At 39.5% G+C, this 11,604-nt stretch overlaps 1 protein-coding gene and 1 long non-coding RNA gene across 3 annotated transcripts in view; one reads left to right on the top strand and one right to left on the bottom strand.

Moving 5' to 3' along the window:
• LOC121026033 (uncharacterized) overlaps nt 1-11,604 on the bottom strand; it is a 60,509-nt gene that overhangs the window by 13,168 nt on the left and 35,737 nt on the right. The gene's annotated exons all lie outside the window — the stretch shown is intronic.
• The window catches only part of MED14 (mediator complex subunit 14), a 68,287-nt gene that overhangs the window by 26,352 nt on the left and 30,331 nt on the right, over nt 1-11,604 (top strand). For both annotated transcript variants that reach the window (XM_040468840.1, XM_040468839.1), the window contains exons 13-15: nt 4,170-4,329; nt 9,025-9,219; nt 9,640-9,774. In XM_040468840.1, coding sequence (XP_040324774.1) covers nt 4,170-4,329; nt 9,025-9,219; nt 9,640-9,774 — 490 coding nt within the window. The remainder of the gene's footprint in view (nt 1-4,169; nt 4,330-9,024; nt 9,220-9,639; nt 9,775-11,604) is intronic.

Below are 11,604 nucleotides of genomic sequence, written 5' to 3'. Positions count from 1 at the left end.
CTGAGAGAGACAGAGCATGAACGGGGGAGGGGCAGAGAGAGAGGGAGACACAGAATCGGAAACAGGCTCCAGGCTCTGAGCCATCAGCCCAGAGCCTGACGCGGGGCTCGAACTCACGGACCGCGAGATCGTGACCTGGCTGAAGTCGGACGCTTAACCGACTGCGCCACCCAGGCGCCCCCAAACTCGCTTTTAAAATTAATAAAATTCCAAGGGATAAAAATAAATTGCGGAGGTCAAAACCCAAACTGTCAAATGGAGAAGGGGAGAGGGCTAGAGTGTTCTTTGTGATCTAGCCTACCCCTTCTCCTTTTGCTAGTTTGAGTTGTATAAATATTTGAAGGCTTCACTATAATCAAGTAGTGTTTTCATTAACAAGATGTGATTTTTAATGCCAACCAGATTGGTGATATTATATGAGCCTCCTTTTGAATAGCTGTTTAGTTTAACTGTGTATGAAAAGTGATACTCCTTACTCTGAGTAAGGAATACTCTAATAACAAATTCCAAAATTTTTAGCGCTTTGGCATTTTTTGGTGCATTGTTGTGCATTCTGGCTAAACAAATAAGGTTCAAATACTTAAATGCTCAATAATTCACAGCTTGCATAACTTGAGGTGGTTTATCTGGCAGTTCCAGCGAGAGGAGATATAACCTAAAACCAGAAGGCCGAGTCCCCAAAGCCTTAAACTTATCAAATGTGTCTCTGTACTTAAACACATAATTTATAAGAAAGGTCCCCTGGTTATCACTTGTAATCATGCTTCTCAAATGATCTTTGGTGAATGACCAGCTTATTGCTAATCTGTTAATCTGTCATGGGACATTAATTTTTTGAAATAACTTTATTGAGGTATAATTTACGTACCGTAAAATTCACCCATTTTAAGTGTATAATTCAATGACTTGTAGTAAATTTACTGAGTTTAACCATAATCATAATCCATTTTTAGAACATTTGGAACATTTTCACCACCTCAAGCAGGTGTTCATTTACAGTTAAACCTCATTCCCAACTTCAGCCCCTGGCAACTATGAATCTACTTTCTGCTTTTATAGATTTTTTTTGTGTGTGTGTGTGGACATTTTGTAGAAAGGGAATCATAAAGTATGTGGTCTTTTGTGACTGGCTTCTTCCACTTCGCATAATGTTTTGAGGTTCATCCATGTTGTAGCAGTTATCAATGCTTAATTCCTTTTTGTGGCTGAATAATATTCTTTTATATGGATATATTACCACATTGTTTATCCATTCCTAAATTGATGGGCATGTGGGTTGTTTCACTTTTTGCCTATTATGAGTAATGCTGCTGTGAATAGTCATGTCTAAGTCTATATGTGAACTTAACATTTTCATTCCACTAAGAGTAGAATTGCTGGGTCATACAGTAAATTTATGTTTAGCTTATTAAAGAAACTGCCAAACTAGTTTCCAGAGTAGCTATGCCATTTTAAAATCACATCAGCGGGCGCCTGGGTGGCGCAGTCGGTTAAGCGTCCGACTTCAGCCAGGTCACGATCTCGCGGTCCGTGAGTTCGAGCCCCGCGTCAGGCTCTGGGCTGATGGCTCAGAGCCTGGAGCCTGTTTCCGATTCTGTGTCTCCCTCTCTCTCTGCCCCTCCCCCGTTCATGCTCTGTCTCTGTCCCAAAAATAAATAAACGTTTGAAAAAAAAAAAAATTAAAAAAATAAAAAAATAAAATAAAATCACATCAGCAATATTTGAGGGTTTCCATTTCCCTGAGTCCTTGCCGAAGCTTGTTACCGTTTTTGACTATAGCCATCCTGGTAAGTGTGATGAGGTGTATTGCATTGTGGTTTTAGTTTACAGTTTTCTAATGAAAAATGATTCTGAGCATCTGTTCATGTGATCACCTTTCTTGTCATATGCAATGAAAACAAATTGTAGAAAAAGTAAATGAAAAAACATGTATAAAGTATAAGCCCCAGGGCGCCTGGGTGGCTCAGTCGGTTGAGCATCTGACTCTTGATTTTGGCTCAGGTCATGATCTCAACGGTTTGTGGGATCAAGCCTGCACTGACACCACGGAGCCTGTTTGGGATTCCCTTTCTCCCTCTCTTTCTGCCCCTCCCCTGCTTGCTCCCTCTGTCTCTCTCTCAAAATAAATAAACTTAAAAAATAAATAAAAGCCCCAATTTTTTTATTGTAAGGATCAACAGAATTGCATCTCAACAAATACAATCAGAACAAACAGTATAAAAATGAAAAAAATCTCTACACGTTTTTCATTGGAAGTGTACACAGGCAGTTAATGTGGAACATTCACTCTTACGCTCAGATTTTTTTTGTCCCATGAAATCGTAATAAGACAAAAGGTTGAGTAAAATGGCCATTCCGTGTGTGCTTTGAAAAGAGTATGTTGTGTTTACAATTTGTATGAATACATGTTTATATATATTTAGAATTTACATTGTGTTTAGAATTTTTAAGGTGACAGATGAGCTTGTTTCTTGCTTGTTGTAACTTATCTAAGTTGGATTGATGATGATGCTCATCACAGGAGATAATGTGTATCTTTTTCTGTTTTTCTTTTAAAAACATACATAATGGGGATACCAGTCTCACAGTCTCACTTGTTGATGGGACTGGAAGTAGAGATTTGAAAGCAGTTTTAGCAAGTTCAGAATATTCATTTTTAACTTCTACCTTAAAATGAAGCAAGTATGGTTGTATTTTCAAAATTTTTCTTCATTTGTTCATTTGTGGCCAGTTCTAGCAATTGATTCTGTGATGTTGCAGTTAAATTTGTTTTTTTAGTGGGGAAAAAAACAGGTTTCTAGACCTTCCACATTTTTGGGTAATAGTTGACAAACTAGCCTTCAAACGTGTTATGTTAGGTTTTACTGCATGTGACTAGCACAGGGTCGGTGCCACATGCAGCTCACCACACCAGTGCAGCAGCACCCGGACGGGTCTGTACCCTGTTCAACAAGGTGAGCCTACTGATCGTGAGCTGGGATGTTGTGATAATTGTTACATTGCTGTGAAAAGTTTCTAAATTCGTATTCTTATTTTCTGTAGTTACTTCATTGTGAATCAGTGAAAGTTTGTGAACCAGTCATTTTATCTCTTTTTCATGTATCTTATACACACACACACACACACACACACACACACACACACACACAGTGTCTAGCCTCAAGGACAGCTAATGAAATAAGTGAGAGGAATATTATAAAAAGCTTCAAACTGAAATCTGGTGGCTGAACTGAGAGAGAGGAGGGAAAGAAGGTAATACCTTCCTGGCACCCGCTCTATATACCCATCACTTTACACGTACACAGTATAACAACTAGGACTGTATATCTCCAGTGATACTAAAAATAGTAGGCACCTTTGAGGCACCTGGGTGGTTCAGTCGGTTCAGGTCATGTCATCACGGTTCGTGGGTTCAAGTCCCGCCTTGAGCTCTGTGCTGACGGCTCAGAGCCTGGATCTTGCTTCAGATTTTGTGTCTCTGTCTCTGTCTGCCGGTACCCAGCTTGCACACGTGCACACACTCTCTCAAAAATAAACATTGAAAAAAATTTTTTAAGAAAAATTAGGCACCTTTATACCTATTTATTGTTTTGTCTTTGTTTTATAAACACTAAAGGCATTTTATGAAAGATGTTGAGGTTACTTATTGCTGTCTTAATAAACCCTAGGAAATCTGTCCTCCTCTGTAATAAACTTGTACAGTGTCCCAGCCTTAATACTAGTTAATTCTTCCTTATAACTAATCAAAATCATTCACATTGCAGTGTCAATTCCTTAAACTAGAGCTAGAACTAACAGGGGCGCTTGAGTGACTCAGTCAGTTGAGCATCCGATTCTTGATTTTGGTTCTGGTCATGATCCCAGAGTCGTGGGATCAAGCCCTGCATCGGGCTCTGTGGTGAGTGTGAAGCCTACCTGAGATACTCTTTCTCTCCTTCTGCCCCTGTCCCCCACTGTCACTCTGTCTCTAAAAACAAAGAAAAAGAACTAGAACTAACAGACCAATGTAAAACTGGAGAAATGATTCATCGGTATGGTTATGTGTCTTTTTACTAGCAGTTAAGTTTCAGATTGTTATTTTTTAGTGGTCTTCAGTAATCAATTTACGAATCAGTTGCACACAGAAGAATCTATGATTTTGTGACGTAAATTATTTTCTTTCAATTAAGGTTTTGGCTTGGACAACAGCGTTGCAAACAATCTATAAAACATTTGCCTACATTAACCAGTGAAACATTGCAGCTGTCCAATTACTCAACCCATCCTATTGGAAACCTTTCTAAGAATAAGCTGTTCATTAAACTTACCCGTCTTCCACAGTACTACATTGTAAGTATGAAAAGGGGTGATTTGGGTGATCGAATTCAGTTCATTCTCTTAGTATCTCAAATGATTTATTGCTTAACTTAATTTACAAATATATTTTATTGGATATTTAAGTTTAGTGATTTTTAACCTAGGAAGGATAGGGGAGAGAGGAAAATCATGTGTGTAAGAAATGGTACGATGATCAGGCAGGGTTGGGAAATACAGGTGTGCCTCTATCCCTCACTCTTGGATCTTTCCTGTAGTGAGGCCTAGTTTCTGCTTTGGATGAAGCATCTCTATATAAGAAGAATTTTGAAAGCAACTACTGTGAATGTTTGGAGATCTTTTGGTGTCAGAGAAACTTGATTGGTTTTAATCAAATGTTAACTTGCATAATGCAGCTTTTTAAAATATGGGCTGGCTGAAGTGAAGTAGCTTTATATTCTCATCCTTTTGATGTATGTACCTTTCAGGACATGGTAAGATCCTTTCTCGTTCTTGTTTCACTCTTTCTGTGTGTCTTCTAGTTTCTTTGAGATCTTTGAATTGGTTAAAATTTGCAAGAATTTGAAATATGAACTCACCCTAAATATATTTCCCTGCTTATAGAAATTTCTGTTTATACCAAGTAGATATTTTTGGCAAAGAATATAAGATGTTTGAAAAACTTAATTCAAGATTGTTGGTTGAAGGCAATAGGATTGAATTTTATTTTATTTTTTTGATGTTTATATTTGAGAGAGAAAGACAGAGTGAGTGGGGGAGGGGCAGACAGAGAGGGAGGAAGAGGAAGAGAGAGATGGAGACACAGAATCCAAAGCAGGCTCCAGGCTCTGAGCTGTCAGCACAGAGCCTGACGTAGGGCTTGAGTCCACGAGCCAGGAGACCATGACCTGAGCCAAAGTCAGACACTTAACCCACTGAGCCACCCTGGCGCCCGTAGGAGTGAGTTTTTTAAGGTCTTGAGCTGTACTTTTAAAAGATATTATCTTAAGGCGCATCTGGGGTGGCTCAGTCAGTTAAGTGTCCGACTTCAGCTCAGGTCATCATGGTTTGTGAGTTTGAGCCCTGCGTCAGGCTCTGTGCTCAGAGCCTGGAGCCTGCTTCAGATTCTGTGTCTCCATCTCTCTCTTCCTCTCCCCTGCTCTTTCTCTGCTCCTCCCCTGCTTGTGCTCTGTCTCTCTCAAAAATAAATAAACATAAAAAAATTAAACAAATAAGTAAAATTTAAAAAAAGATAGTATCTTTAAAAAAAAAGTGCCATGTGTACCCTGACATATCTTAAGTTAGTGTTATTTATGTAGAGCAGAGCAGTAAGTCTGTCAGTGATGTGAATTTCACTTTTTTCTGAATTTAAAACCCCAGCTGTAGAACTAGATTTGATACATGACAAAGGATTGTTGTTTCCGCTCTTGGTGAGCTGCCTAGTCTACATATAAAATGATATTCAGAATATATGCATAATAATCAAACCCATGAACACACAAAGATCCTTATATACAGCCACGGACAAAATGGTTTTAGTATTTCTGATCTTATTTAGTATCACCAGAAGCCAAATGTTAGTTTCAGTGACTAACAACTTATTGAAAAGCAGTAAGTTGTTTCACGTGGTTTAGACCAAAACTGAATGTACATTCTCTTCATCCTTCTTATTTCTCACGTAGGGGTGATACATTCATAGAAATGGAAATGACCACGGACATTAAGAAGTACAGAGGAAAGTCTTGCTACCTTTAAATATTTTTTTTAATGTTTATTTTTATTTATTTATTTTTTCAACGTTTATTTATTTTTGGGACAGAGAGAGACAGAGCATGAACAGGCGAGGGGCAGAGAGAGAGGGAGACACAGAATCGGAAACAGGCTCCAGGCTCTGAGCCATCAGCCCAGATCCCGACGCGGGGCTCGAACTCACGGACCGTGAGATCGTGACCTGGTTGAAGTCGGACGCTTAACCGACTGCGCCACCCAGGCGCCCCTTAATGTTTATTTTTGAGAGAGAGAGAGAGAGAGAGGGACAGAATGTGAGCGGGGGGCGGGGGGGGGGCGGGCAGAGAGAGAGGGAGACACAGAATCTGAAGCAGGCTTCAGGCTCCGAGCTGTCAGCACAGAGCCCCATGCGGGGCTCAAACTCATGAACCGTGAGATCATGACCTGAGCCGAAGTCAGATGCTTAACCGACTGAGCCACCCAGGCGCCCCTAGGCTTGCTACCTTTAAATGTCTTTCTGCCATTTTACTTTTGTCAGCTTTATTAACATGTAATTTACATACAGGAAAAATTTAGACTTTTTGTGTTTGAGTTGGAGTAAATGCATACATTGTTGTAATTCCCATCTCAGCAAAACACAGATCCATTACCCCCAAAATGCCCTAGTGCTGCATCTCTATAATTAAACCCTCCTCCCACTTTCAGCTGGTGACCACTGACCTGTTTTCTGTCTTTTTTTTTTTTTAATTTTTTAAAATATTTATTTTTGAGACAGCATGAACAGTGGAGGGTCAGAGAAAGAGGGAGACACAGCATCTGAAACAGGCTCCAGGCTCCAAGCTGTCAGCACAGAGCCCGACGCGGGGCTCAAACCCACAGACTGCAAGATCATGACCTGAGCCGAAGTCGGACGCTTAACTGACTGAGCCACCCAGGCGCCCCCTGTTTTCTGTCTTTATGGGTTTGCCCATCAATCTAGTTTCTTTCACTCAGCATAATGCCTTTGATTTACACCCATACTGTGGTGGTGTTATAGTTCATTCCTTTAATTGGGGTGCCTGGGTGGCTCAGTTGGTTAAGCGTCCAACTCTTGGTTTCAGCTCAGGTCATCATCTTGCAGTTCGTGACTTTGAACCCTGTGTCGGGCTCTGCACTGACAGCGTGGAGCCTGCTTGGGATTCTCTCTCTCCTCCTTCTGTCTGTCTCTCTCTCAAAATAAATAAGTAAACTTTAAAAAATAAAAACAAATATTCCTTTTATTGGAGTAGTATTCCATGGTATGGATGGTTTGTTTAATTGGGGCAATTATAAAGCTGCTATACAGGTTTGTATATAGGTTTCTTTGTGATCTTAAGTTTTTACTTCTTTTGAATAAATTAACTAGTGGGATTGGTGGGTTAAGTTATATGATCAGTGTATGTTCAGCTTTATAAAAAACTGCCAAACTGTTTTGCACATTGGCCGGGCCATTTTGCATATCTGTTGGCAATACAAGAGAGTTCTAGATGCTCTGCATTCTTGCCAGCCCTTGGCTAAAAAAAATTTTAGCCATTCTGATAGATGTGTAGTGGTATTTTATTGTCATCTTAATTTATGTTGTCCTAATGACTGATGATATCAAATATCTTTTCATGTGTTTTATTTGCCATCCCTTTATTTTCTTTGGTGAAGCATCCATTTTACTTTTAATTCTTCTATTTCCTCAGGTTCATCAGTGTGATATTAGGTGTTAGGCTAAGAATTTCCTGAAGAGAGTGTGTGGGGAGGCAGGGGGAGAGGCAGAGAAGGGAGGTGAGAAGAGAGACAGGCAAGTATGTGTTTGTCAGAGCAATGGTCCAGTGGCATTTCTTTCTCTCCCTAAAGTATTTAGGGGACTTTTCTTAAATTTTAGGTAGACATTGAAAATAGTAAGCTGGTATAGTGGTTAAGAGCAAGGTGTCTGGAGCCAAACTGGCATCAGAGCATGAGTCCATCACTTCTCAGCTCTGAGACCTTGGGCAAGTAACCAAACTATTTTGCACCTCAGTTTTTCCATCAGAAAAATGAAGATAATAATCCCTTCTCTACAGAGTTATTAGGAAGATTGAATGTGTTAACATTTGTCCAATATCAGGACAGTACCTGGCATGTAGTAAGCTCTATATCAGTGTTGACTTTTTTTTTTTAATGTTTGTTTATTTTTGAGAGAGAGAGACACAGTGTGAGCAGGAGAGGTGCATAGAGAGGGGAAGTCACAGAATCTGAAGCAGGCTCCAGGCTCTGAGTTGTCAGCACAGAGCCCCATGCAGGGCTCAGACTCATAGACCATGAGATCATGACCTGAGCCGAAGTCATACGCTTAACCCACTGGGTCACCCAGGCGCCCCTCCATGTTGACTACTGGTGGTGGTGGTGGTCTTTATCCTCACCGTGACCTATTTTTTAGTTGAAAATCAGCGTTTATTTTTATATGCTTCCAGTTGTAAGAGTTAGTTGTCATTTTTCTCTGCTATAACAGTGGAATTCTTAAGATGTTTTGATGGTTAAGGGCAACAGGGCAATTTAAAATAGATACCATGCTAGGGCCACCTGGATTGCTTAGTTTGTGAAGCGTCCAGCTATGCACTTCGGCTCAGGTCATGAACTCACAGTTCTTGGGATCCAGCCCCACATGCTGTAGGCACAGAGCCTGCTTTGGATTCTCTCTCTCCCTCTCTCTCTGCCCCTCCCCCGCTCTTGTTCTCTCTCAAGCTTTAAAAAATCAATCAATAGATCCCATCCTAGAAAATCTACCATACCTGCTAGACTTAAGCATACAGTGTTTCTGCTCTATTTTTTTAGAAAACAAAGTATATATATTTAACAGGAATCCCTTTTTTGTTGAGTATCCTGATTGATTTGTCCTTGTTTAAAGAAGAAAAACCATCTACGTTAGATTCACAGTTCTGAGCCCTACTTGCTGTAAGGTGGCAAATCTACCACACTTAATTCTCTGAGTCTCATTTCTGATTTGGGCCTTTTTAGGTTGTGGAGATGTTGGAGGTCCCCAATAAGCCCACACAGCTGTCATACAAGTACTACTTCATGTCTGTGAACGCTGCGGAGCGTGAGGACGCCCCTGTGATGGCGCTCTTGCTGCAGCAGTTCAAGGAAAACGTCCAGGAGCTGGTTTTTCGCACAAAATCTGGGAAACCACCTAAAACCGGCACCAAGCGCAAGGTATGATCACATACAGAAATGAGCACAGAATTTGTGTGTTTTAACTTCGTTGCATTCTTCAACCATTTTTAATATGGGAGATAACTAGATAGGGTTTCAAAAATAAGAATTAGATACGGTTTTTAAGAGATTGGGTGGCAATAAGGCTTAAATAACAATTGTCTATGTTTTCTTGAAAATGCCTGTCTTTTAATTAATAATTAATTATACACCATTTCCACCAGAAAGTTTGCTAAATACACAGTAGGTACTTAAATTTCCAGTATTTACATCAAAATATTTGCTCAGTAAATATTTGTTGAATAACATTTGTTGATTAATCTTGAGCTATAGTCATTTTAACTGTCTTAACTAATTGCATCACCTGTATTTTTTTTTTTTTTTTTTTTTGCCTACTTGTGTTCTTCACTTAAATTCTAGCTGTCTGATGATCTGTGTCCAGTAGAACCTAAGAAAACCAAACGATCAGGAGAAATGTGTGCCTTCAATAAAGTTCTAGCTCACTTTGTTGCTATGTGTGATACAAATATGCCATTCGTAGGACTTCGGTTGGAGGTAATTTTTTGGAACAATTTTGAGTATATGAAAGACTAATTTCTAAAATGCCTTGCTTACAGCTATGTGGATTCCATTAAGAAAACCAGAATAGCTGTGATCTTGTTCATTTGGGGAGGGATGGGGTTGAAATCATAGCATCTCATGGTGTACCTGTAAAACACACATTATTTCGTCTTTCTGATTCCAAATTGTGGGCATTCTGTTCTTTATGGAAATGGAAAGTAAATTCTTCCCAAGTTAAAAAAAAAAAGACATCTTTTGAAAATTAACATCTTAACTTGTATACCTCTTAGTAGGAGCATTATCTCTTTGTGGTAGTTAGTTGATGATGGGGTGCTTATTTCTGAGTTGGTGAAGCCATACATACTGCTTACACACTAATAAACCTGGGTTCCTTTCGAAAAGCAGACCAGAAAGACTATTAAACCCAATTTTTACTCTGTCACATGGAGTAAGGAATAGACCTACATATAATTAGTGTCTTTCAAGAATATGCAGTTGTGATATCCAGCATGATCCCCAAACATGAGAGGAAAGGGAGGTAACAGAACCTGCATTTTTACATTTCCAAGAAAGGCTTTGGCCAAGGATTGGCATCCCTTTAAAGGGATACACCACGACGTTAATGATTTCGCTCTATTTTAAAGTTTTACTTTTTGTAAGACTCCTTCCCTCTGTAAATTACTATGAATGAAGTGGAGACTTCTACCACAATTAAAACTAAAAAATTTTTTAAAAGAAAAAAAAAACATGTTTATGAGTGAAACAACTGAGGATATAAAAAGTAGAAGAAGAAGAAGAGACCTGACAATGTGGAAGTGAATTATTTCAGTTAAACTGACGATGGTAATCTTGGGAAGACTTGTTGAACACTTTCATGCTTTAGAGCAGGAATTGCCAAACTTTTTCTTTTTTCTTTAAAAATTTTATTTAAATCTGGCTTAGTTAACATACAGTGTAATAATGATTTCAGGAGTAGAATACAGTGATTCATCTCTTATATATGACACCCAGTGCTCATCCCAACAAGTGGCCTCCTTAATACCCATCACCCATTTAGCCCATCCCCTCACTCTCCTCCCCTCCATCAGTCCTCAGTTCTCTATATTTAAGAATCTCTTATGGTTTGCCTCCCTCTCTCTTTTTATCTTATTTTTCCTTCTCTTCCCCTATGTTCATCTGTTGTGTTTCTTAAATTACACATGTGAGTGAAATGATATTTATCTTTCTCTAATTTTGCTCAGCATAATACACTCTAGTTCTGTCCACGTTGTTGCAAATTCACCAAACTTTTTGTATAAAGGGCCAGATAGTAAGTATTTTAGGTGTTGGGGGGTCCCATGGTCTCTTATAGCCACTCAGATCTGCTGTTGTAGTGTGACTCAGCCATAGTTGATGTTTAAACAGATGAGTGTGGCTATGTTTCAGTAAAACTTTATTTACAAAAACAGGCAGTGGGCTAGATTTGACCCATGAGCTGTTGTATGCTGACCCCTGCTTTATTGAGCTTTAGGATCTGAAGGCAGAGGGTAAGGTGTAAAACTATAAAGAGCAGGAATAGCCCAGAGAAATCGAGGCCCAGAAACAGTTACCTAAAATAGATGCTCGTGTCCTTGATGTCCTAGCTCCTAGAACTGTGAGCTTGATAAATGTCTTGTCTGGGTACTAGCCATAGCTCCTAAAATGTACAGACAGGGTCCATGCTTCCCATCTACTTGACTGTGTTCTTGGACTTCTTTATTGTGCTGTGCCCTGTGGATTGATTACACGAATGTCATCCACGTACTACCTTTATCATGGGAAGGGAGGCTATGTGGTACCCAGGGG

Source organism: Herpailurus yagouaroundi, unplaced genomic scaffold, assembly GCF_014898765.1.
Source record: "Herpailurus yagouaroundi ecotype Mexico unplaced genomic scaffold, PumYag 67793, whole genome shotgun sequence".
Taxonomy (NCBI): Eukaryota; Metazoa; Chordata; class Mammalia; order Carnivora; family Felidae; genus Herpailurus; species Herpailurus yagouaroundi.
This window is presented reverse-complemented; position numbering and strand designations above follow the sequence as displayed.